This window comes from Ranitomeya imitator, chromosome 5, assembly GCF_032444005.1.
Source record: "Ranitomeya imitator isolate aRanImi1 chromosome 5, aRanImi1.pri, whole genome shotgun sequence".
NCBI classification, from domain to species: domain Eukaryota; kingdom Metazoa; phylum Chordata; class Amphibia; order Anura; family Dendrobatidae; genus Ranitomeya; species Ranitomeya imitator.
Genome location: NC_091286.1, coordinates 516252609 through 516279976, shown reverse-complemented (window position 1 = coordinate 516279976; position 27368 = coordinate 516252609). Strand labels below are relative to the sequence as shown.

General features: G+C 43.8%; 1 protein-coding gene and 1 long non-coding RNA gene across 2 annotated transcripts in view; one reads left to right on the top strand and one right to left on the bottom strand.

The window, feature by feature from the left end:
- The first annotated feature begins 227 nt into the window (after positions 1 to 227).
- On the top strand, positions 228 to 24892 carry LOC138638309 (uncharacterized). Its single transcript, XR_011312481.1, has 4 exons — positions 228 to 323; positions 9229 to 9288; positions 14857 to 14887; positions 24780 to 24892. It is a non-coding gene; the product is annotated as an uncharacterized lncRNA (long non-coding RNA).
- SIAH2 (siah E3 ubiquitin protein ligase 2) overlaps positions 13085 to 27368 on the bottom strand; it is a 73135-nt gene continuing 58851 nt past the window's right edge. The window contains exon 2 of the mRNA XM_069727517.1: positions 13085 to 14195. Coding sequence (XP_069583618.1) covers positions 13638 to 14195 — 558 coding nt within the window. The 3' untranslated portion in view covers positions 13085 to 13637. The remainder of the gene's footprint in view (positions 14196 to 27368) is intronic.

Below are 27368 nucleotides of genomic sequence, written 5' to 3'. Positions count from 1 at the left end.
TATGGGGTGGGACTTCCAATTGAGCGGCGGCAATGACCACTATGTCAACGGGGCTCCTGTGTACCTGTAGTGGCCCCTGGGAGTAAATGACAGGAATTAAGGATGCCAGAGTTGTGTATTTCCCGCCGCAAGACTGTGCGACTTCAGACCGCAGCCGACGTGAGGGCAGGAATTTCGTGGGCGGGCCTAATCTCCTGTCATGGCGCCGACGTGAGCTTCCTGTCAGGACAGGAGAGCTCTCCCTGAGGCGTGCAGGAGGGCGGGAACGCCACGCGGAACGCCTGCATCCTCGTCCTTCAGCTGCCGCCGCCGTCTCCTTGTCAGTGAGTGCCCATGGGACCGAGGGCTCGACCGTGGGTGGCGTGAGGGGGATAACTGACAGAGGGGGTTGCGCTAAAAGCGCTCCCGCTGAGCTAGAGGGGTGAGCATTGATCCCAGCAAACAGGGACATTAACCATTGCTCACCTTCCTTCTCAAATCTACACCGCAGGGCTTCCAAAAAGGGTCTGCCATGCTTCAATCCGGACAGCAAAAAAAGGCACCTCCGGGCCCCACTAAACTGGGGAGAATGAGGGGAAAAGAGATTACCTGAGCATTTTATAGCCCGTGAGGAAGGGGAAGGAGGGGGGAATAATAAGCCACGTATAATGATTGGCTTATGACCGTAAACACCGCCCCCTTATAAATACTCATAAATGTGGAGGGATAACAACGTGGCCATGGCAACAGAAGGGCAAAGGGCACCGCAGTCAGAGGCACCATTCTTATTCAGAGCCGTGCCTGCCATTCTAGTGATATAGTCACTAGAATAGATTACGGCTATGGGGCCGTGTTTTGCTTTAGGATGCATAATGGATGACACCAATGCAAAGAGTAGGGCAGAATACAAGCATAGCCTGTATGATGAAGGAATAATAATTCTAACCTAACAGCATAGCCAAGAGCATAGAATAAGTCACCAATATCAATAATGCTTGTTATTTATCAATAACCTCTGTTAAAAAAAGGAAAATAGGCACAAATCCCCTCCCCTGAAGTAAGAAGAAATGCACCCTGTAATCTAAAGCAGGGGTGTACAACCTTGTCTGTCCCTAGGTTCCGAATGTCCACCTTGCAATGGTCACAGTAAGATTTAGAGACATATGAGAAATTTGTACTGTAGATATCTGACAGGTGGGAGCCCAGGAGTGTAAGGGCTCGCTCCCACTTGTGATTAAATCGGACTAATGCAATCCGATTAAAAATCTGATTGCAGATTTAATCCTATGATTCTGTGGCGATCAAATGGAAAAAAAACGCAGCATGCTGAGATTGCATGCCAAATTAGGATCACACGCACCCATATAAGTCTAGTACAGTGCGATTCCCTCGGATGCCAGCAATGGAGAAGTAGAAATTACTTTCTTCATCTCCACCACCTGTGATCCTGTCATGCACAGAGCACTGACACTTGGATCACGCTGCAGAGCAGGAGCCGAGGGTCATTAGTATATCGCATCTGATGCTCTCACATCGTTAGTCATACACATTGGAATACCTTGTTAGGCCGGTTTCACACGTCAGTGGCTCCGGTACGTGAGGTGTCAGTTTCCTCACGTACCAGAGACACTGACTCACGTAGACACATTGAAATCAATGTGTCTCTGCACATGTCAGCATGTTTTCATGAACCGTGTGTCCGTGTGCAAAACACGGAGACATGTCAGTGTTCGTGGGAGCGCACGTATTACACGGACCCATTAAAGTCAATGGGTCCGTGTAAAACACGTACCGCACACGGACGCTGTCCGTGTGCCGTGCAGGAGACAGCGCTACAGTAAGCACTGTCCCCCCCACGTGGTGCTGAAGCCGCCATTCATATCTTCTCTCCAGCAGCGTTCGCTGGAAAGAAGATATGAAAAATCCGTTTTTTTTCTTCGTTTTTTCGTGTTTTAAATAAAGATCCCTGTCCCCCACCCCCCTCCCACCCCCTGCAGCACGTGTGCCACACGGATGGCCTACGTGAGCTCACGGACACACGGACAACTCCGGTGCCGACTTTTTCGGTACCGGAATTATCTGGACGTGTGAGACTGGCCTTAATGGAGTAAGGTGGATATATTAAGGGCCTGAATAGGCAGTATTAGGGCAGAGACAGACTGCTGTATTTCTCGTGCGAGAATCGCATCGCACTGCATGGACTGGCCTGGCACCTCTCATGACCTGAGAAAGACAGCGTGATGGACTACTATGCAGCTGTCAAGCTCAGGTCAGAAGAGCCGACAGCCAGTACGTGGTTCACGATGCGATTCTCCCATGAGAACTACGGCAGTCTGTCTCTGCCCTAAAAAGGAGCAGATTCTGACCTGCGTTTTCTGCCAAGAGATGCAGAATCTGCACAGAAAATTCCACGGTCAAATCTGCAACGTGTGCACAGTTCCTAAGGCTACGTGCACACGTAGGAACTGTGGTGCAGAATTTTCTGCACTAAATCTGCATCTGCAGATTTGATGCAGTTTCTGTGCAGTACAATGTAAATCAATGTGAAAAAAAAGCTGTGCACATGGTGCAGTAAAATCTGCGCAGAAACGCTGCAGAACTGCACAAAAGAAGCGACGTGCACTTCTTTGAAATCTGCAGCGTTTCTGCGCAGATTTTTCTGCACCATGCGCACAGCTTTTTTTTCACATTGATTTACATTGTACTGTAAATCACAGTGCAGTTCTGCAGCGTTTCTGCAGCAGAAAAATCTGCTGCAGTTCTGCACCAATTCTGCACTAAATCTGCATCGTGTGCACATACCCTAAGTGCGAGAAACTCAAGTGAGTCTCTCGCCTCAATACCTGGCACTCGGGACCGGAGTGTTTAGCTGCATAAGAATACATGCAGCCGCACACTCCGGTCTGAGTGCCGGTGGCAGTGCCCGGGTATTAACCCCTTTCTGACATATCACGTACTATTCCGTCAAGGTGGTATGGGCCCATATAACCACGATGGGATAATACGTCATCACGGGGGGAGCGCGGCTGATCGGGGCCAGGTGTCAGCTGACTATCGCAGCTGACATCCGGCACTATGTGCGAGGAGCGGTCACGGACCGCTCCTGGAACATTAACTCCCGGAACACTGCGATCAAATGCCATAGCAGCGTTCCGGCGGCACAGGGAAGCATCGCGCAGGGAGGGGACTCCCTGCGTGCGTCCCTGAGACCCTCGGAGCAACGCGATATGATCGCGTTGCTCCGAGGGTCTCCTACCTCCTCCTCGCTGCAGGCCCAAGATCCAAAATGGCTGTGGGGGGCCTTCCAGGTCCTGCAGGGAGGTGGCTTGCAAGCACCTGCTCAGAGCAGTGGCCGGGAAGCCTCCCTGCAGTGCCTGTCAGATCGCTGATCTGACACAGTGCACTGCAAAGTGTCAGATCAGCGATCTGACACTATATAGTCATGTCCCCCCTGAGGCAGTGTAATAAAGAAAAAAAAAAATCCTAAAGAAAAAATAAAGAAAAAAAATATACATTGTTCCAATAAATATATTTCTTTGTCTAAATAAAAAAAAACAATAAAAGTACACATACTTAGTATCACGACCGATAACACTGTCCCACTAGTTAACCCCTTCAGTGATCACCGAAAAAAAAAGAGGCAAAAAAATAACGCTTTATTATCATACTGCTGAACGAAAAGTGAAATAACACGCGATCAAAAAGACGGATATAAACATGGTACAGCTGAAAACGTCATCTTGTCCCGCATAAAACGAGCTGCCATACAGCCTCATCAGCAAAAAAAAAAAAGTTATAATCCTCCGAATAAAGCTATGCAAAAATAATTATTTTTTATATAAAATAGATTTTATCGTATAAAAGCGTCAAAACATAAAAAAATGATATAAATGAGGTATCGCTGTAATCGTACTGACCCGAAGAATAAAACTGCTTTATCAATTTTATCAAACGTGGGACGGTATATACGCCCCCCCAAAAGAAATTCACGAATTGCTGGTTTTTGTTCATTCTGCCTCACAAAAATCGGAATAAAAAGCGATCAAAAAATGTCACGTGTCCCAAAATGTTACCAATAAAAACGTCAATGTGTCCCGCAAAAAAATATGGAAAAATTATAGCTCTCAAAATGTGGAGACGCAAAAACTATTTTTTGCAATAAAAAGTGTATTTTAGTGTGACAGCTGCCAATCATAAAAATCCGCTAAGAAACCCGCTATAAAAGTAAATCAAACCCCCTTCATCACCCCTTTAGTTAAGGAAATATAATAAAATTAAAAAAATGTATTTATTTCCATTTTCCCATTAGGGTTAGGGTTGGGGCTAAAGTTAAGGTTACAGTTAGGGTTGGGGCTACAGTTAGGGTTAGGGTTGGGGCTAAAGTTAGGGTTAGGGCTAAAGTTAGGGTTTGGATTACATTTACAGTTGAGATTAGGGTTAGGGGTGTGGTTAGGGTGGGATTAGGGTTAGGGGTGTGTTGGAGTTAGGGGTGTGGTTAGGGTTGGGATTAGGGTTAGGGGTGTGTTGGGGTTAGGGATGTGGTTGGAATTAGGGTTACAGGCATGTTCCAGTTAGGGGTGTGGTTAGGGTTATGGTTAGGGTTGGGATTAGGGAAAGGGGTGTGTTTGGGTTAGGGTTTCAGTTAGAATTGGGGGGTTTCCACTGTTTAGGCACATCAGGGGCTCTCCAAATGCGACATGGCATCCGATCTCAATTCCAGCCAATTCTGCGTTGAAAAAGTGAAACCGTGCTCCTTCCCTTCCGAGCTCTCCCGTGCGCCAAAACAGGGGTTTACCCCAACATATGGGGTATCAGCACACTCAGGACAAATTGGACAACAACTTTTGGGGTCCAATTTATATGCTTACTTTTGGGAAAATAAAAATTTGGGGGTGGGGCTAAAAAAATCATTTTTGTGGGAAAAAAATGATTTTTTTTTATTTTCACGGCTTTGCGTTATAAACTGTAGTGAAACACTTGGGGGTTCAAAGTTCTCACAACGCATCTAGATAAGTTCCTTGGGGGGTCTAGTTTCCAATATCGGGTCACTTGTGGGGGGTTTCTACTGTTCAGGTACACCAGGGGCTCTGCAAACGCAACGTGACGCCTGCAGACATTCCATCTAAGTCTGCATTCCAAACAGCGCTCCTTCCCTTCAAAGCTTTGCCATGCGCCCAAACGGTAGTTCTGTCCCACAAATGGGGTATCAGCGCACTCAGGACAAATTGGACAACAAATTTTGTCATCCAATTTCTCCTGTTACCCTTGGGAAAATACAAAACTGGGGGCTAAAAAATAATTTTTGTGGAAAAAAAGTTTTATTTTCACGGCTCTGCATTATAAACTGTAGTGAAACACGTGGGGGTTCAAAGTGCTCACCATAGGGGGTCTACTTTCCAAAATGGTGTAATTGTGGGAGGTTTCAATGTTTAGGCACATCAGAGGCTCTCCAAATGCGACACGGCGTCCCATCTCAATTTTAGTCAATATTGCATTGAAAAGTCAAACAGCACTCCTTCCCTTCCAAGCTCTGCCATGCACCCAAAGTGGTTTACCCCCACATTTGGGGCATCAGTGTACCTAGGACAAATTGCACAACAAAATTTGGGGTCCAATTTCTTCTGTTACCCTTGGGAAAATAAAACATTGGGGGTGAAAATATCATTTTTGTGAAAAAATGTGATTTATTATTTTTACAGCTCTACATTTTAAACTTCTGTGAAGCACTTGGTGGGTCAAAGTGCTCACCACACATCTAGATAGGTTCCTTATGGGGTCTACTTTCCAAAATAGTGTCTCTTGTGGGGGGTTTCAATGTTTAGGCACATCAAGGGCTCTCCAAATGCGACATGGCGTCCCATCTCAATTCCAGTCAATTTTGCATTGAAAAGTCAAACAGCGCTCCTTCCCTTCCGAGCTCTGCCATGCGCCCAAACAGTGGTTTACCCCCACATATGGGGTATCAGCGTACTCAGAACAAATTGTACAAGAACTTTTATGGTCCAATTTCTCCTGTTACTCTTGGTAAAATAAAACAAATTGGAGCTGAACATACTTTTTGTGAAAAAAAGTTAAATGTTCATTTTTTTTAAACATTCCAAAAATTCCTGTGAAACACCTGAAGGGTTAATAAACTTCTTGAATGTGGTTTTGAGCTCCTTGAGGGGTGCAGGTTTTAGAATGGTGTCACACTTGGGTATTTTCTATCATATAGACCCCTCAAAGTGACTTCAAATGTGATGTGGTCCCTAAAAAAAAATAGTGTTGTAAAAATGATAAATTGTTGGCCAACTTTGAACCCTTATAACTCCCTAAAAAAAAAAAAAATTGTTTCCAATATTGTGCTGATGTAAAGTAGACATGTGGGAAATGTTACTTAACTATTTTGTGTGACATATCTCTGTGATTTAAGGGCATAAAAATTCAAAGTTGGAAAATTGCGAAATTTCCGTTTTTTTCACAAATAAACACAGGTAATATCAAACAAATTTTCAGAGTTATAACCTCATAAAGGGACAGTGGTCAGAATTGTAAAAATTGGCCCGGTGATTAACTTGCAAACCACCTTTGGGGGTAAAGGGGTTAAGGTGAGAGACTCACGTGAGTTTCTTGTATTGCACTCGCAAGTGTGACCCTGGACTTATTCCAAATTACAAGTGTGGCGAAATTACAAAAAAAGAAGTGCAATACCACAATTATTTTTATTTTTTTTTTTTTACCATGTTCACTAAATGCTAAAACTGGCCTGCCATTATGATTCCCCAGGTAATTATGAGTTTGCAGACACTAAACATGTATAGGTTAATTTTTATGTGGTGAAAAAAAAAATCAAACTTTTTTTTTTCAACAAACAACAACAGAAAAACTTCATTTTCTGAGACCTGTAGCATATCCATTTTTCAGGGTCTGGGGGAGGGCGTATTTCATTGCAATGCTGTGGCAACCAAAAAATGTAATTCTGGTGTTTTGATTTTTTTTTCTCATTACGCCGTTTACGGATTGGATTAAATCTTTTCATGTTTTGATAGATCGGGAGTTTCTGGACGCAGCGATGCCAAATATTTTTTATTTTGAATGGGGGGTGATTTGAAATTTTATATCTTTTTTTTTTTTTTTAAACATTTTTTTTTACTTCCAACAGTAGTCTCCTTAGGAGGCTAGAAGCTGTGATCTTCTGATCGCTTGTTGAAATGCTCATCTGCTATGAACACCAGCCACGAGGTGACATTCACAGCAGATCAGCAATGACAACTACAGGGGTTTCTTGCAGAGCCCCGTTTGTCATGACAACCCATCAGTGCCCCTCGATCAAGTGATGGGGCACTAATGGGCAGGATTAGTGTCAGAGGTTTACAGAGGCATTTAGCATGTTAACAACCGCGGGTGGATCTCGATTCTACCAGCAGTTGTTAGGGATCAAATGACCTGTCATATGTTGGAAAAGATGCGGGCTCATCGCCGCAGCCAGCATCAAATAGGGGGAGGTGAACTATGACGTACCTATACATCATAGGTCGTGAATAGTACTCCCCATACCAATGCTGACCACACAGTGCCAGCTTAAAGATGGGGGCTACATAAATTGGCATATTCCTCGTGTAGCCTACCCTAGAAAATAAGCTGAGGTAAAAGCCCCACGTGTGTATCTATATATAAACGGGTTTTCCATACTTGCGCTTTTTGCCAGATAGGCACATGATCGCTGCAGCTAATCATTGGTCAGAAAAAGCAACATGAGTAGTGATCCAGGCAACATTGAAAGAGGAGCCATGGTGAAACAGTATGCTGGATACACATTCATTTTTTTGCCTATTTACTTTTTTGGACTTCAGCCTCAGATGAATCTCAGCCTCAAATGCCCGTCTGAGGTCACCAGCCCCTTCTGTTATGAGAATCTCATGCGGGCGCTCACATTACAACTACAGTCAAACTGAAGTGACCGGGAAGCAGGTTACAAATCAGCTGAATTTACAGAAAGCAATTTGTTTGCTCAAAGGCAAAACTCAGAGTAGTTTTCACACTTCTCCAATCTGCTGCCATTCTTTTTTTATTCGTCTTTTCTTTAATAAATATGGTACAAGAGAATGTACGTGTAGCATTGTAACAGTGGGCAGCTCAGCCATGCGTATGCCAGTCATGAGAAATACCCACATATGCCTCAAATGCAAATATTTAATGGCATCAAACAGCTACATTAGAGATTATAATAGAAATACATGTGAGTAAAGTGTGTGATCAGATGGCTCAGAAAATAATAAGAGAAACAGAAATAATGGTATGAGGATTCTTCAGACACCGAACAGCTCAACTGCAGTGTCAAAATCCCTACTGGTGATGAGTGAGTATAGCCATTGCTCGGGTGACCTCCGAGTATTTGTTAGTGTTTGAAGATTTAGTTTTCATCACCTCAGCTAAATGATTTACAGCTACTAGCCAGCCTGAGTTCATGTGGGAGGTTGCCTGGTTGCTAGGGAATCCCCACTCAGGCTGGCTACTAGCTGTAAATCATTCAGCTGAGGTGATGAAAACAATCTCCGAGCAGTCAAATACTCGGAGACCACCCGAGCAACGAGTTTACTCGCTCATCACTAATCCCTACCTAATGCTGCCGTTTCCGTAGGTTTCACTCCGGGCATTGGGTAGGATGGAATCTGGATCGCAGCTCAGGTTACACATCTGATTTACTTTCCAGTGGGTGAATGAGATTGTGTGTGGATTTCCCTTACAGGGGTGGAACGAAGGCAAAGCAATTTACTCCTAGCTCCCTATATATTCCCATAATTCTAAGCTATTTTCTAATATACCGTACTTTTATTAAAAGTTTCCTACTGTTCCCAATCTACACAAGCTGCTTTTGTATTGTTTTATTCCGATCTGATGACAATATATTTGAGTAATACCAGTGCATACTGGGATACTAAAAAGCCGCATCATTGGGGGAGAGCATACCCCTAAAATCAACTTCTTAGCCCCAAATTCTTACTAACCTACTAGAATCTCAGACAAGATGTGCAGCCACGCTGCTTCAGACGTGCTATGCAAGGACAATGCGAAAAACAATAATCCACGTGGATGACTGGGCCAGATAAGTACTAATTTTATACAGGTTTGGACGCATTAACACCCAGGTCATTAGTGATAATCCCGACCTGTATGGCTCTATACCATTAGGCTCCACCGACAAGTCTGTACAGTTTGTCGGGTGCTATTTCCATCAGTTTTTAATCCTTGTGTTATCCATTTCTTTAGTATACCTAAAGACAGATGTTTCAAGCCTCTTCTAAGTGAACTACAGAAAACAGAACACATGTAAGTAGTCAGGGAAATATACTAAAAATAGTAAATATGGCAGGAAAAAAAACATGTCATAAAATAAATACTTGATCTACGGTAATAGTCATAAGACTCCAATAAAGTTAATGGAACTAGTCTCTGGAAATAAAGCAATCACTCGGTTAATTTCTTTGTTTTCACTGATGTTTTGCAGAATTTGTCTGACAACTAGAACCATCAGTTTTTGGGCTCGCACTCATCTGTATTTATAAAATTTGTCCAATGTTGTTCCTGATAAGTCTGATGAGTGTCATGCGATTTTGATCACCTAGCATCCCAATGCAATCAGCTGTACAGCCTGGTCCAAGTGCCCCAAAAAGGGACCACAGATAGGGACTAAGCAGCAAATAGATGGAGATATCTAAGCGTATGCTCTTATTTCAGTGGACGGAGGTTTTCACAATAGATTATCTAGTAACATTCAAAGTAGAGAAAAAACTGCACATAATAAAATGCTTGGATGCGATGAGACTGTGGTGAGAATAGCAGAACAGTTAAAGATGGATGAACAGAAAGAAAAATTGTAATTTTACCAATAACCATGTCCCTTTAAAAAGGTCAGCCTGCTGTAGAAAACACATTTTCCTATGATCTATTGAAATTACTAACTTACCAAATCTGTGTACCCCTTCCAAAACCTGTCTGTCTACCCCTACCTTCAGGGAGAACTTTGTAATGATTAAAGTGTTATTGGCACATTCAGCAAAAGGACCTGCATCGATCGTACATTTATGGGATAGCCCATGGATATGGTGGCGCTGCAACAAAAACACGAAAAACACCACACACTAAGCGCTGCTGCTTTCTATGTGCGGCCTCCACCTACTTATTTAAAAAGGTACTTCATAAATTTGCTTAAGAGGGAACCTGTCTCCACAAAAAAAAAAAAAACATCTGCAGATGTGGGGTTAATAGCATTACTAACCTGCTCAGCGCCCGCAAGTAGCCCAATGCTGTGGGGAGAAAATTAAACTTTATTCCCGCCAGCATCATTAGTCTTCCGGTCGCAGTGGCAGAGTTGGCACGGGTTCAGTAACCGGGGGTGCGGTTACAGCCGCCACGCTGTGTGCACAATGTGCTGACAAACCAAATGCTGCCGGGGTTGTAACGTTCATTCTCTCCCTGCAGCGTACGGCCAAGTGCAAGTGCCGGGCAGGTTAACAATACTACGTATTAACCTGCAGATTAACCCAATATCTTCAGGTTAATAGTGTTTTTTTCTGGTGACAGACTCCCTTTAACTTTAGATTGTCCCATAGCCAGAAAAAGGTGTGAAAAATTATTCCAGACAGAGACAGAAAAATACTAAGCGCTCATATAAGTGTAAATTCAAAGGCGACTTAGGCTGCATTAACAGCCATTGTATAAAGCTCATTCTTTTTCTTTTTTAAACCTGTTGCAATCAGCTGGCTCACAGATGATGGCACAACTGATGCAAAAGTTGCCATTAGTCCTCCTCCACCCACCCTCCGTTTTAAACCTCGGCCTAAGGCCAGAACCCAACACTTCAGAAAGTCATTCTCAGGCCACCGGACCACCACCTGCACCACTCCAGTGCTCCGGCCAGGTGGGAATTAGCCCAATGGAAACAATAAGATCAGATCCTCCATTATTTTACACCCCGTGTTTTAGTTAAAGGTTGGATGAAAACCAAGACGCAGTGCCGGACATATGTGCAGGGGGAACTTGAAATTATCAATTTGGTAGAACTGTCAATTTTTTTTTTTTTTTACCTTGACTGCTACAAACAATCATGCATAATAGTAAAAATACCATTTCTTACCTATTACATTTCTAACTTGCAGGCTATACTTTTAAAAAGAACCTTTCATGTAAAAAAACAAAAACAGAAAAAAACTTGCAAATACAGAATATGCTGATTAATAGCGCTCTGATGCAGGTCAGCGCCTGCACTGAGAGCCCCACTGCCGGGAGGAAATTAACTTATTCCTCCTGTCAGCCTCAGGCTTTCAGTCACGGCTAAGTGCATAGTGAGCGGAGGCTGAAACCATGCCCTGGCACCGACTGATGCTTAGCATTAGAACTGGATGTCAGTCAGTGCCAGGGGTGTGGTTACAGCAGCTGCTGACTATGCACCGAGAGAGGTGACTGAAGCCCCACTTCTGACTGAAAGCCTGAGGCTATGTGCACACGTTGCGGATTGGTGTGCAGATTTTTCAGCACTTTTTGCAAAATCCACAGGTAAACCACAATGCGGATTACCCACAGATTTACCACAGTTTTTGTGCGGATTCCACCTGTGGTTTTACACCTGCGGATTCCTATTGAGGAGCAGGTGTAAATCGCTGCGGAATCCGCACAAAGAATTGACATGCTGCGGAAAAAACACTGCTCCGTTTCCGTGCGTTTTTTTCCGCAGCATATGCACTGCAGATTTTGTTTTCCATACGTTTACATTGTACTGTAAACCACATGGAAAAAAGCTGCAGATCCGCAGCGTCAAATCCGCTGCGGATCTGTAGCAAAATCCGCAACGTGTGCACATAGCCGGAGGCTGCCAGAAGCAATAAATAAATTTCCTCCCGGCAGTGGGGCTCTCAGTTTGGGAGCTGAGCAGCTTCAGAATGCTATTAATCTTCTAAATCAACCCCATACCTGCAGGTTAATACAAATTTTACATGATAGGTTCCCTTTAACCCCTTCATGACCTTGGGATTTTTCGTTTTTGTGTTCGTTTTTCACTCCCCTCCTTCCCAGAGCCATAACTTTTTTTATTTTTCCGTCAATATCACCATGTGAGGGCTTATTATTTGCGGGACGAGTTGTACATTTGAACAATATCATTGGTTTTAGCATGTCGTGTACTAGAAAACGGGAAAAAAAAAATTCCAAGTGCGGTGAAATTGCAAAAAAAGTGCAATCCCACAAGTGTTTTTTGTTTGGCTTTTTTGCTAGGTTCACCAAATGCTAAAACTGACCTGACATTATGATTCTCCAGGTCAGTACGTGTTCATAGACACCTAACATGACTAGGTTATTTTTTACCTAAGTGGTTAAGTGGTGAAAAAAAAATTCCAAACTTTGCTAAAAAAAAAAAAAATTGCGCCATTTTCCGATACTCGTAGCGTCTCCATTTTTCATGATCTGGGGGTCGGGTGAGGGCTTATTTTTTGCGTGCCGAGATGACGTTTATAATGATAGCATTTTGGTGCAGATACGTTCTTTTGATTGCCCGTTATTGCATTTTAATGCAATGTCGCGGCGACCAAAAAACGTAATTCTGGCGTTTCAAATTTTTTTCTCGCTACACCGTTTAGCGATCAGGTTAATGCTTTTCTTTAATTGATAGATCAGGCGATTCTGAACGCGGCGATACCAAATTTGTGTAGATTTGATTTTTTTTTAATTGATTTATTTTGATTGGGGCGAAAGGGGGGTGATTTAAACTTTTATATTTTTTTCACATTTTTTTAAACTTTTTTTTTTATTTTTGCCATGCTTTAATAGCCTTCATGGGAGGCTAGATGCAGGCACAACACGATCGGCTCTGCTACATAGCAGCAATCTGCTGTTCGCTGCTATGTAGTAAAAATCAGGTGTGCTGTGAGCGCTGACCACAGGGTGGCGCTCACAGCTGCCGGGGATCAGTAACCATAGAGGTCTCAAGGACCTCTATGGTTACAATACTGAAGCATCGCCGACCTCCGATCATGTTATGGGGGTCGGCGATGCCGACTATCCCCTCCAAGGTCAGAAAGGGGTTAAGTTTATAGTTATAATGCAGATCGTCCAGTCAACTCAAACAGCAAAATTCCCACAGAATTAATTTTATTGGAGATGGTCAAAAATACAACTCAACAAAACTGAAGGCAAACTAGGTTGACATTCCTGGATGAAACATTGCAAAGTGTGTGCTTTAATATAAAGACATGAAATAAACAAATTGGACTCTGGCACATAGAAAATTTGGTCAATACATCGCCCACAAAACATTACACAGCAATGCTCTGCTGAACGCGGTTCATTTGCACATACAAAACATGACCTTTTTATGACACGTAAACGCCATGCATTGAGGCTGAGATTTCTCCTCCTGTAATTTTTTTTTTCTGAAATCTCTTCTCATCAATTAAAAAGGAAAGTCATTTTATTTGGGAAAAAATTTAAAGGAAAAAAATAAAAACTTTTCGGGTAATAATCAATAGACTTTCATAAAATTCAACTACATCCAGTCTCTAGAAAAGGTTGGCAATGATAACTGGAAAAAAGTGAGTTCACTTTATTAAAATATAAAATGTGGACAGCACTTCCAAATGAGCCACATAAATATCTACCTTCATTACAAAGAACACAAAAAACTAAGATCACGGACAACAAGTAGATATGGTCACGTTGATGCCCAGGTTCCCATTATCAGCAAAAAGATGTGCAATAGCTGTGTCAAAAACTAAACAATCACTGTTCATGATGGCTGCCGCAACTCCATCGTGGATGGATCTCGGTGTGGCTTCCCAGGTTAGACGTCTACGGTTTCCATTCAGCTCAAGTCTGTAGGCAAAGTTTTCAGCCTGTTTTCGTGTCCCTATCAAGAGGACGATGGCAAAGAACTGCTGGTGTCCTTCATACTTCTCTTGTTTCTCCAGAACCAACATAAAGTGGTGGCTGAAACAGAACTGCATCATGACCCAGTCAACAGCTCCTGGCAAGTTAATGTCGGTAGCAAGGAAGACTATGTCTTCTCCTTGAAGTGTGGTAATGCTCTTGTGAGCATGGGTGAGGTGGGGCATAACCGCTTCCAGTGAACCTTGCCATTTGCACGAAGCTCCAGGGCAGGGGCAGGAGTAGGGGCGATATTCACAGATGTCCTCATGTTCAGGTTTTTCTGTGTGATGTAGAGACAGAGAGCATCCGGTAGAAGAATACTAGAAAAGAATAAAGCAATATAGTATTAAATAAAGCATTGATGGCCACATATAAAGGATCAATGTATGACTTGTGGGCTCACAGCATCCCAAACAGGGAACATAAAACTGATGACGACAATGATATGAACATGCAAATACTGAACCAAGTGCACAGCCACCATCTACAGTAGTTTCAAACATTCAGTGTTTTTTTTTCCCTGTTATCCACATCTGTAAAAATTAAACTTGTAATACAATCCCCAAGGGTGAACTCACCGAGTTCACTCACTGAGCTCAGCGTTGCAGTGAGACTTTTTCTCACGGAGCGAGCATTGATCTCAATGAAGTCACCGCAATTCATTTGCCCGGCTGGGAACACAGCCTGAGTGACCAGCTGTAACCTTGATGACATCACCACCAGTCACTGCGGCTCACAACAGCTTATTTTCCAATGGTTTTCAGTCTGGTTGGTCCCATCTTGGCACTGTCCAGGTTCAAAACATTTATTGCAGACATGGATTACAGCGTAGGACAGAACGTCGGACGGGATATGCTTATTTTTTTATTTATTTTAACAGGAGACAAGGGCTTCATGGGCATTAGCCAAGTATTATTGCTGTTTACTTAATAATAATAATAAAATTAATATTATTATTATTATTTTTTTTTTTTTTTACAGGGGATGAGGGCTTCTATGGAATGGTCATAAGGTTAGAATAACTCTGCTTGTTATGTTTAAAGAAAAAAAGTAAAAATTGTGTGTCTATTTCAAAATAAGGGACTTTATTCTTGTTATGTGATTATTTACAATACAACTATAGGATTAGTAATGGAGAGGAGTCTTACAGACATTCATTGCTAACCTGTGGGCTTGATGTCACCTGACAATGCAAAGGTGCCATTATCCAAAATAATAATACCTCACTTGCCACTACAACAGGGCAAGTGGGAATAGATAGGAAAAGAACAAGAACTGGATGCACCTTTTCTGGGGCAGCTGCAGGCTGCTATTAGGATGTGGGGAAAGGGTGGCAATATCCATAGCCCCTTACCAGCCTGAGAATAACAATCCCCAGCTGTCTGCTTTAGCTCGGCAAATAAATCTGAAATTTGACAAATGTAAAAGAAAAGTTAGCTATTTTCAAACTTTGAATGATTATCTCTTTAGTTTAACACAAAACATAACCTAAATTTACCATTATCATAAAGTATAATGTGTCACGAAAAAACAATCTCAAAGTCACTGGAATTTGTTGAAGCGTTCCAGAGTTATTATCCTATAAAGTGACACTGGTCAGATTTTTTAAATTTGGCTCTGTCACTAAGGGGTCAAGCTGAGCACTACATACTAGTTGAGATATGCCAACTGCAGCTCATGAATCTGGCTGTTACAAAAATGCATGAACATCGAAGTACTAGTGCTGTGGTAGGCTCTCATTTTATACTCTTATAAAGTGAACCTGTCAGCAGGATTTTGCTAACTAAACCAAGTAAATTACAGGCATTGCTTTAGACCAGGAAGAGACCTGCTTAAAGGCTGCTGCGAAGCTCAAAGTGTCTCTCTCTGCCTCTATGACAAAGAACATGTTTGTGCTTCGGGCGGCCTATGGGCAGGTCTTTCCTTGGTTTCTCTGGCTTAGAGCAGGAAGATAAGACTGCCTACAGTCCCGGTCTGGAGCACGTGCATCTCATTAACTGAACGTTTCTAAGGGTACCGTCTCACAGTGGCACTTTTGTCACTATGACGGTACGATCCGTGACGTTCCAGCGATATCCATACGATATCGCGGTGTCTGACATGCAGCAGCGATCAGGGACCCTGCTGAGAATCGTACGTCGTAGCAGATCGTTTGGAACTTTCTTTCGTCGCTGGATCTCCCGCTGTCATCGCTGGATCGGTGTGTGTGACACCGATCCAGCGATGCGTTTGCTTGTAACCAGGGTAAACATCGGGTTACTAAGCGCAGGGCCGCGCTTAGTAACCCAATGTTTATCCTGGTTACCATCGTAAATGTAAAAAAAAACCAAACAGTACATACTTACATTCCGGTGTCCGTCAGGTCCCTTGCCATCTGCTTCCCGCACTGACTGACTGCCGGCCGTCAAGTGAAAGCAGAGCACAGCGGTGATGTCACCGCTGTACTTTACGGCCGGCAGTCAGTCAGTGCGGGAAGCAGACGGCAAGGGACAGACACCGGAATGTAAGTATGTAGTGTTTGTTTTTTTTTACGCTGGTAACCAGGATAAACATCGGGTTACTAAGCGCGGCCCTGCGCTTAGTAACCCGATGTTTACCCTGGTTACCCGGGGACCTCGGCATCGTTGGTCGCTGGAGAGCTGTCTGCGTGACAGCTCTCCAGCGACCACACAACGACTTACCAACGATCACGGCCAGGTCGTATCGCTGGTCGTGATCGTTGGTAAATCGTATAGTGTAACGGTACCCTAAGGCCGGCGTCACACTGGCGTTTAAAACGGCAGAGTGCAATGCGAAAAAAAAAAAGAAAAAAAAAAAATCGCATTGCACTCGGACCAATGTTAACATATGGGGCCGCTCCCAGCAGCCGACTTTACGTCGGCCGTTTTTCTCGGTCCGAGACAATCGCAGCATGCTGCGATTGTCTCGGACCAAGGAAAACTCTCGGCTCACTCGCACCCATATAAGCCTATGGGTGCGAGTGAGACAGCGCACACCACTCGGATAACATCCGAGTGCTGTGCGTTATAAGCGGACCCGGCAATGGAGGAGATTGAGAAATTCATTTCTCCGCCTCCTCCGCAGCTGTGCTCCGATCCTCCCTGTGCGAGAGAATCGGAGCACAGACGCATGACACTCGGCTCCTGCTCTGCTACGAGCAGGAGCTGAGTGTCATTAGCATATCGCATCCGATGATCTCGCATCGGATGCAATACGCTAGTGTGACGCCGGCCTTACACTTATACACAAGATGGATTTCTTCACTCCAGGTATTTTAATCAGTGTAACAATGTCAAACTGACAATGCCTGTAGTTTACTTCGCAAAATCCAGCTGACTTGTTCACTCTAAGGCTGGGTTCACATTGCGTTAGACGGACTACGTTACACCGTGGCATAACGCGGTGTAACGCAGTCCGTTAACGCCGCCATTGAATCCAATGTCGGACGCATAGCTAGCGCATGTGCAGTCATTGAGTGACGGACCCAGAGACGCGGGCTGCAGCGTTTCCAGGTCCGTCACCGCTAGCGCAGATAGAGCTAGCAGATGCTCTATCTGCGCTAGCGCGCTGCCATACCGGCACTTGCGTTAACAGCAGCCCGTTAACGTTTGTGTTGAACGGGCTGCTGTTAACCCCTTCATGACCCAGCCTATTTTGACCTTAATGACTTGGCCGTTTTTTGCAATTCTGACCAGTGTCCCTTTATGAGGTAATAACTCAGGAACGCTTCAACGGATCCTAGCGGTTCTGAGACTGTTTTTTCGTGACATATTGGGCTTCATGTTAGTGGTAAATTTAGGTCAATAAATTCTGCGCTTGAGATAAAAACGGAAATTTGGCGAAAATTTCGCAATTTTCACATTTTGTTTTTATTCTGTTAAACCAGAGAGTTATGTGACACAAAATAGTTAATAAATAACATTTCCCATAAGTCTACTTTATATCAGCACAATTTTGGAAACAAAATTTTTTTTTGCTAGGAAGTTATAAGGGTTAAAATTTGACCAGCGATTTCTCATTTTTACAACACCATTTTTTTTAGGGACCACCTCACATTTGAAGTCAGTTTGAGGGGTCTATATGGCTGAAAATACCCAAAAGTGACACCATTCTAAAAACTGCACCCTCAAGGTGCACAAAACCACATTCAAGAAGTTTATTAACCCTTCAGGTGCTTCACAGCAGCAGAAGCAACATGGAAGGAAAAAATGAACATTTAACTTTTTAGTCACAAAAATGTTCTCTTAGCAACAATTTTTTTTATTTTCCCAATGGTAAAAGGAGAATCTGAACCACGAAAGTTGTTGTCCAATTTGTCCTGAGTACGCGGATACCTCATATGTGGGGGTAAACCACTGTTTGGGCGCACGGCAGGACTTGGAAGGGAAGGCGCGCCATTTGACTTATTGAATGAAAAATTGGCTGCACTCTTTAGCGGACACCATGTCACGTTTGGAGAGCCCCCGTGTGCCTAAAAATTGGAGCTCCCCCACAAGTGACCCCATTTTGGAAATTAGACGCCCCAAGGAACTTATCTAGATGCATAGTGATCACTTTAAACCCCCAGGTGCTTCACAAATTGAGCCGTAAAAATGAAAAAGTACTTTTTTCACAAAAAAATTCTTTTAGCCTCAATTTTTTCATTTTCACATGGGCAACAGGATAAAATGGATCCTAAAATGTGTTGGGCAATTTCTCCCGAGTATGCCGATACCTCATATGTGGGGGTAAACCACTGTTTGGGCACACGGCAGGGCTCGGAAGGGAAGGCATGCCATTTGGCTTTTTAAATGGAAAATTAGCTCCAATCATTAGCGGACACCATGTCACGTTTGGAGAGCCCCTGTGTGCCTAAACATTGGAGATCCCCCACAAATGACTCCATTTTGGAAACTAGACCCCCAAAGGAACTAATCTAGATGTGTGGTGAGCACTTTGAACCCCCAAGTGCTTCACCGAAGTTTATAACGCAGAGCCATGAAAATAATAAATAGGTTTTCTTTCCTCAAAAATAATTTTTTAGCCCAGAATTTTTTAATTTTCCCAAGGGTAACAGGAGAAATTTGACCCCAAAAATTGTTTTCCAGTTTCTCCTGAGTACGTCGATACCCCATGTGTGGGGGTAAACCACTGTTTGGGCACACGTCGGGGCTCAGAAGGGAAGTAGTGACATTTGAAATGCAGACTTTGATGGAATGGTCTGCGGGCGTCACGTTGCGTTTGCAGAGCCCCTGGTGTGCCTAAACAGTAGAAACCCCCCACAAGTGACCCCATTTTGGAAACTAGACCCCCCCAAGGAACTTATCTAGATATGTGGTGAGCACGTTGAACCCCCAAGTGCTTCACAGACGTTTACAAAGCAGAGCCGTGAAAATAAAAAATCATTTTTCTTTCCTCAAAAATGATGTTTTAGCAAGCATTTTTTTATTTTCACAAGGGTAACAGGAGAAAATGGACCCCAGTAATTGTTGCGCAGTTTGTCCTGAGTATGCTGGTACCCCATATGTGGGGGTAAACCACTGTTTGGGCACACGTCAGGGCTCGGAAGTGAGGGAGCACCATTTGACTTTTTGAATACAAGAGTGGCTGGAATCAATGGTGGCACCATGTTGCGTTTGGAGACCCCTGATGTGCCTGAACAGTGGTAACCCCTAAATTCTACCTCCAACACTAACCCCAACACACCCCTAACCCTAATCCCAACTATACCCATAACCCTAATCACAACCCCAACCCCAACCCTAACCCTAAGGCTATGTGCCCACGTTGCGGATTCGTGAGATTTTTCAGCACCATTTTTGAAAAATCCGCGGGTAAAAGGCACTGCGTTTTACCTGCAGATTTACCGCGGATTTCCAGTGTTTTTTGTGCGGATTTCACCTGCGGATTCCTATTGAGGAACAGGTGTAAAACGCTGCGGAATCCGCACAAAGAATTGATGCGCTGCGGAAAATACAACGCGTTTCCGCGCGGTATTTTCTGCACCATGGGCACAGCGGATTTGGTTTTCCATAGGTTTACATGGAACGGTAAAGCTGATGGAAAACTGCTACGAATCCGCAGCGGTCAATCCACTGCGGATCCGCAGCCAAATCCGCACCGTGTGTACATTGCACATACCTTTAGAATTAGGCTATGTGCACATGCTGCGGAAAACGCTGCGGATCCGCAGCAGTTTCCCATGAGTTTACAGTTCAATGTAAACCTATGGGAAACAAAAGTCGCTGTACACATGCTGCAGAAAAACTGCACGGAAGCGCAGCGATTTACATTCCGCAGCATGTCACTTCTTTCTGCGGATTCCGCAGCGGTTTTACAACTGCTCCAACAGAAAATCGTAGTTCTAAAACCGCAGTGAAATGTGCAGAAAAACCGTGGTAAATACGCAGCGGTTTAGCACTGCGGATTTATGAAATCCGCTGCGGAAAAATCCGCAGAGGACCAGAATACGTGTGCACATACCGAAACCCTAAAACCCTAACCCTAGTGGAAAAAAAAAAAAAATTATTTTATTATTGTCCCTACCTATGGGGGTGACAAGGGGGGGGGGGGGGGGGGTGTCATTTACTTTTTTTTATTTTGATCACTGTGATAAAACCTATCACAGTGATCAAAATGTACATGGAACGAATCTGCCGGCAGATTCGACGGGCGCACTGTGCATGTGCCCGCCATTGTGCAAGATGGCAGCGCCCATGGAGAAGACGGACGGACGGACCCCGGGAGGCTCGGTAAGTACGATGGGGTTGAGGGGGGGGGGGGGGGGGGGTAATGGGGTGGATCGGAGCACAGGGGGGGGGGGGGAAAGGGGTGGAGTGGATTGGAGCACGGGGGGGGGGGGTGGATTGGAGCACAGGGGGAGCGGAGCCGTGCACAGGACAGATCGGTGGCTTGGGAAGGGGGGGCCGCGATCGGTGGCAGTGGGGCAGACCAGTGTTCCCAGCCATGGCCGATGATATTGCAGCATCGGTCATGGCTGGATTGTAATATTTCACCACTTTTCATAGGTGAAATATTACAAATCGCTCTGATTGGCTGTTGAAAGTGAAACTGCCAATCAGAGCGATCGTAGCCACTGGGGGGTGAAGCCCCTGGGCTGTACTACCACTCCCCCTGTCCCTGCAGATCACCCGATCATTCTGTGACACAGCATATGCGTCACAGGTCGGATTGGCACCGACTTTCATGACGCATACGCTGTGTCACAGGTCAGGAAGGGGTTAACGCAATGTGAACCCGGCCTAACCCCTTCGCGCCGCATCCCATTTTCATTTAGGCGTTTGTTTCTCTCTCCCCTTCTTCCCAGAGCCATAACTTTTTTATTTTTCCATCAATATGGCCATGTAAGGGATTGATTTTTGGGTGACAAGTTGTACTTTTGAACGATACCATTTGCTATACCATATCGTGTACTCAAAAAGGGAGAAAAATTCCAAGTGCGGTGCAATTGCAAAAAAAAGTGCAATTCCATAAATTTTGGGGATTTTTTTTTTTTTTTTTTTTTTTTAAACCATGTTCACCAAATGCCAACACTGACCTACTATTATGATTCTCCAGGTCATTACGAGTTCATAAACACCAAACATGTCTAAGATCTGCTTTAAGTTTGTTAAATAAAAAAAAATTGCATCATTTTCCGATACCCGTAGCGTCTCCATTTTGCGTGATCACGGGATAGGTGTGGGCTTATCTTTTGTGTGCCCAGTTGACCTTTTTAATTCATACCATTTTGGTGGAGATACAATCTTCTGATCGCCCGTCATTTTAATGTAAAATCATTGCGACCCAAAAAATTTATCTCTGGCGCTTTTACTTTTTTTCTCGCTATGCCGTTTAGTGATCAGGTTAATTTTTTTTTTTATTGATTGGGCTATTCTGAACGCAGCGATAGCAAATGTGTGTGAATATGTGTATATATCTATCTATCTACTATATAATTGTCTAAGGGTCACTTCTGTCTGTCTGTCCTTCTGTCTGTCACGGTTATTCATTCGCTGATTGGTCTCGGCAGCTGCCTGTCATGGCTGCCGTGACCAATCAGCGACGGGCACAGTCCAGAAGAAAATGGCCGCTCCTTACTCCCCGCAGTCAGTGCCTGTCGCCCGCATACTCCCCTCCGATCAGCGCTAACACAGGGTTAATGCCGGCGGTAACGGACCGCGTTATGCCGCGGGTAACGCACTCCGTTACCGCTGCTATTAACCCTGTGTGTCCCCAACTTTTTACTATTGATGCTGCGTATGCGGCATCAATAGTAAAACGATCTAATGTTAAAAATAATAATAATAATAATTAAAAAAAACCTTATTCTCACCTTCCACCATCGCATCCTCTCCTCGGCAGTGCAAGCGGCAGGTTCCGCTTCCAAAGATGCTATGGGAGAATGACCTTCCATGACATCACGGTCATGTGACCGCGACGTCATGGAAGGTCCTGCGCTCATACCAATCCTGGGACCGGACACCGCACACAAGCGCCGGAACTACAACAGGCTCTTCGGATGGTGAGTGTTTCTTTTTTTATTTTTTAACCTGTTACATACATGACTGCCGGCTGGGCAATATACTATGTGGCTGGGCAATATACTACGTGGCTCTGTGCTGTATACTACGTGGCTCTGTGCTGTATACTACGTGGCTGAGCAATATAGTATGTGACTGGGCAATATACTACGAGGACATGCATATTCTAGAATACCCGATGCATTAGAATCGGGCCACCATCTAGTCTACTATATAATTGTCTAAGGGTCACTTCCGTCTGTCTATCTGTACTTATAGTAGAAAAAAGAAAGGGGCTGACAGCACTCACTCAAAGGGGCGCACGTTCCATGTCCAGGGAACCGTCCTAGATCCTCCAAATAGTGCAAAGTAGATGAACAGCGCTCCAACCGGGTGTATTGGTATCAAAAAGTAGTTTATTTCGCCATTAAACAGCAGCGTTTCAACCAAAATCTGGTCTTTCAAGCTTGAAAAAGACCAGATTTTGGTCGAAACGTTGCTGTTTTATGTCTATCTGTCCTGTCTATAAACATAAGGATGAATGACCTCGGGGAGATCAAAACATCCAACACCGCGGAGACACCATCACGTGTTTCTCAACGCAGTGATCCAGAACACTGCCCCCATCCCTAATGGGAAATATGCAAATGCATGTAGAAAAGCCGCGGAGACACAATCACGTGTTTCTCAACGCAAGCAATGAATAGCCAGGTCTTTCACCGGGAAGGAACAACCACGGGAAGGGCAGCATCCAATGAAGGAAAACCACCTATGCCAAAACATGGTATCCATCCACAGACAGCTGTTTCGGGGTAGCCAGTTTCCTACTCCACACTGAGGAGGGGCAAATACCCCGAAACAGCTGTCTGTGGATGGATACCATGTTTTGGCATAGGTGGTTTTCCTTCATTGGATGCTGCCCTTCCCGTGATTGTTCCTTCCCGGTGAAAGACCTGGCTATTCATTGCTTGCGTTGAGAAACACGTGATGGTGTCTCCGCGGCTTTTCTATCTGTCCTGTCTGTCACGGATATTCATTGGTCGCGGCCTCTGTCTGTCATGGAAATCAAGTCGCTAATTGGTCGTGGCTGTTTTGCCACGACCAATCAGCAAAGGGCACAGTCCGGCGGCAAAATGGTTGCTCCTTACTCCCTGGAGTCAGTGCCTGCTCTGTACTTCCCTCCAGTCAGCGCTCACACAAGGTTAACGGCAGCGCTAATGGACCGCGTTATGCCGCGGTGTAACGCACTCCATTAATGCTGCTATTAACCCTTAACCATTAACTATCAATAGTAAAATGATCCAATGTTAAAAATAATAATAAAAAAAAAAAGGTTATAAGGGTGGTAAGGATGCTATGCGAGAAGGACCTGCCATGATGTCACGATCATGTGACCGCGACGTCATCACAGGTCCTGCGCTCATACCAACCCTGGGACCAGAAGCTACCGCGTGCACCGCATACAGACGCCAGGACTTCAAGGGGCCCTCGGAAGGTGAGTATATGTTTATTTTTTATTTTATGTCTTTTTTAAACACGCAGATAGTGCCCACATTGCTATATACTACGTGGGCTGTGTTACATACTGCGTGGGCTCTGTTATATACTACATCTCTATGCTATATACTATGTCGCGGGGCAATATACATCGTGACTGTCCAATATACTACGTAGCTGTGCAATACACTACGTGGCTATGTTATATATGACGTAGCTCTGCTATATACTACGTACGCTGTGTTACATACTACGTCGGTTGTGTTATATACTACGTCACTGTGCAATATAACAAGTAGCCTGTGCTATATACTACCTACATATTCTAGAATACCCGATACGTTAGAATCGGGCCACCATCTAATATAAATATAAGTGTGTGTGTGTGTGTGTGTGTGTGTGATTATATATATATATTTTTTTTTTTATAAAACATGTTAAGGAGCTGAGTCACCTAAATCCTTCATCCAATTTAATGTGGATACCCACAAATGAAAGCTGAAAGTCAACTTCAACAGCATCTGAATTGCTTTGTTTAAAGTTCATTGTGGTAATGTCTACAACCAAAATTAGAAAGATGTTGTCTCTGTCCAAATATATATGGACTTAATTGTATACATTTGTGTGTGTTTTCTGCAATATGATTCAGCACAAACATGATCCCTCCCTCCTCCCCTCTTCATAGACTGTGAAGAAATATGATGTGAAGCATTTAGTGAGCAGTATACCGAGACAAGCCTGACACTGAAAGTTCAGCATAAAGCTATCTAACATATTTTACAAACTTTATACTTATCTGTACTATTGATTTATGCAAAGAGTGTTTTATTAATATCCTAAATTATACAGTGCATGATTCCGTATTCTTGCAAGAATTACAATATACCTAATTTTTTTTTTTTACAGGACAAAAATTATTTTGAGTGAATTTACATAATTACAAAATGTCTAAGAAGCATCTTATGAAGTCAGCTGTATTTGAGCATTTCACAGTGACGCAAGATAAAAAAAAAAAAAAATCATCAGTGTGATGAGGGAACAGCCGCCATCTTGGAACAGGCATGCTATCAGATTGGCGTGACTCCATTTTGTCTCCTGGACACAGGAGTGCTCCTGGCCCCCACCTTTGCTAATGAATAGAGTTCCTATTAGTATGCTAACGGGCTGAGCTCAGTGTAAACTGTAGACGGTAGTTCAAAGCCCCATGAGGAAACCACGCCACCAGGGGGCTTGGAAATGCTTGGGGGCTTAATTAAAACACGCATGCCAAGTGGCCACTGGATACACATCTATTATGGCAGCCCAGCCAAACCGTCTCCAACATGGAATTGTGAATTATCAGCCTCCCACAGGGACCGAATGGGTCCAGGTTTGATCCCAGTACGACCGGCAGAACAAACCACAGGCGCTGGTACTGCCCGTGTGCTGATCCGATCATCCTGAGAGAAGTTATCCCATTTATTAGATATTGGAATAAATCTTGCAGGGAGACAGAGGGGGTGGAGATTGCAAAGCCCACCCAGCTGCAGGCAGGGGGGCTCAGCCAGGTATAAGAAGAAGCTGAGGTCACTGGGAGGGTCTCACTCCACAGAAGAAGATGATGATGATGACATCTTAAGGAACAGGGTATGCCAGCCAGAGGGGAGCAAGCACATGCTTTCTGGGGGCTGCCCGGCAACTAAGCTTTTGGACCTGCGGAATGCTATGCCCCCCGGCTTCCACAAGCGACCTTCGACCTGGTAAATTGACCTCCAGCTTTATACCTTTAAGCCTTGTATTATTGTTGTTATATTGTACTCTGACTGTAACTCTTGATATATTGTGATTGTATATTTCTTGTAATTATCTAGTGCGCCCTTAAGGCAATTAAATCATAAATTAATTTTGGGCTGATCCTTTTACTCTGATTGCGAATCTTAGAATACCCAGGGTGGGTAACAGGGCAGTCTCCCCGGCGGCCATTTGCTCTAGGTGCAGTCCCTTTACTGACCTGAGAGACAAAGGGGGCGCCGGAGAGCTGGACCTGTGTAGTGACGTCACGGATTGGTGACGTGGGAGGAAGGGGTAATCCTTCACAATCAGTGTATAAGTGACCCAGATGAAAACAAATGCATCTGCCAAAAATCAGTGCATACTCAGGCAGTGATAAAAATGCTCCTTCAAGAGCTTCCACTCTAAGAAGACATTTACAATGCTGACACCCATAAATTTACAAAGCTGTGATTAAAAAAAGATCACAGCAGCACCAAGAAACCAGAGACCAGCACTTCCCGCCAGGCAAAGGAGGAGGAAAGAATCTCAAAGATCAGTTACAAGATATTTTGTAAGTGACAAAGTTACTGTAACAATGACATAAGATGTGTTTGAAAGACAGCTCATCGAGCTTGTTGTGAAGGACTGTGTACATGACCAGCTTTTAATAGAGAAATGGCCCACAAACTTGCCGTTTCTCTTGAACGAGAACGTATTAGAATATTAGTGATTGAAGAAGCCCTTAACCAAAAGGAAGATCTTAAAAAGACTCAGATGGCATTGCTGCTTCAATGAAACAGAGAGAGACACTGCTATTAGAAAAAAAAAAAAAAATCTTCTAGCGGCTGTTTATGTGGACCAGAGTCATCTTATATTGCTGGATGATCAACAGCTTACTAAATGAAAAGAATCTTTGATTGAGGTAGCAGTTCGGATGAGCTACAGGATGGCCAAGAGCAAGAGGACTCGGGTCCTGCCAGTGCTGCTGCTGCCGCCGTTCCTTCATCCTCATCAGATGAGGAGTTTGATTTCGACAAGTATTTGAACGACAAGAAGCAGGCAAAGCGTTGCTGCAGGAATAAAGATTCCACTCCCATAGAAAACAGATTGACCATATTTCAGCAATGTTTTTCACTTGCTCTCAAAGAAGTGTAAGATCAATCGTTCATCAAAACTGACTGTGCACGAGGCAATTCTTTTATACCCTGAAATTGTTGAGACATTGCCCATGTGGTTACTGCTTTGCTGCCAACCCAATTTAGTGTAGAGAGGTTGTTCTCTAGCCTTAAAATAATTAGGTCAGATTTGAGGTAATCTATGAAGGAGGATCTGATCGAGGCGATACTATTTCTCAGAACAAATTCATAGACTGCACAAATGCTATTCAGTACATTTGTTGAAAAATTTTGTTTTTGTTTTGTTTTTTTTACACTTACTGCAGAGTGTATAATAAATTGTTAATATGAAAGTTTTTTGTTCTAAAGTTGTATTCCAATAAATACATTTTATGTTCTATCTAAATGGCCACAGTAAATTTGTCATTAAAACATGAGCCATGTATGAGGGAGTCGGAGTCGTGGAGTCAGAGTCATGGAAATTGAGGAGTCAGAGTTGGAGATTTAGTTTACCGACTCCACAGCCCTGGAAAAAACAATCTCAGAATCAGTGGGATACGCTGAAGCGTTCCAAAGCTATAACCTCAAACTGACAGTAGTCAGAATTGTAAAAATTGGCTCTGTCACT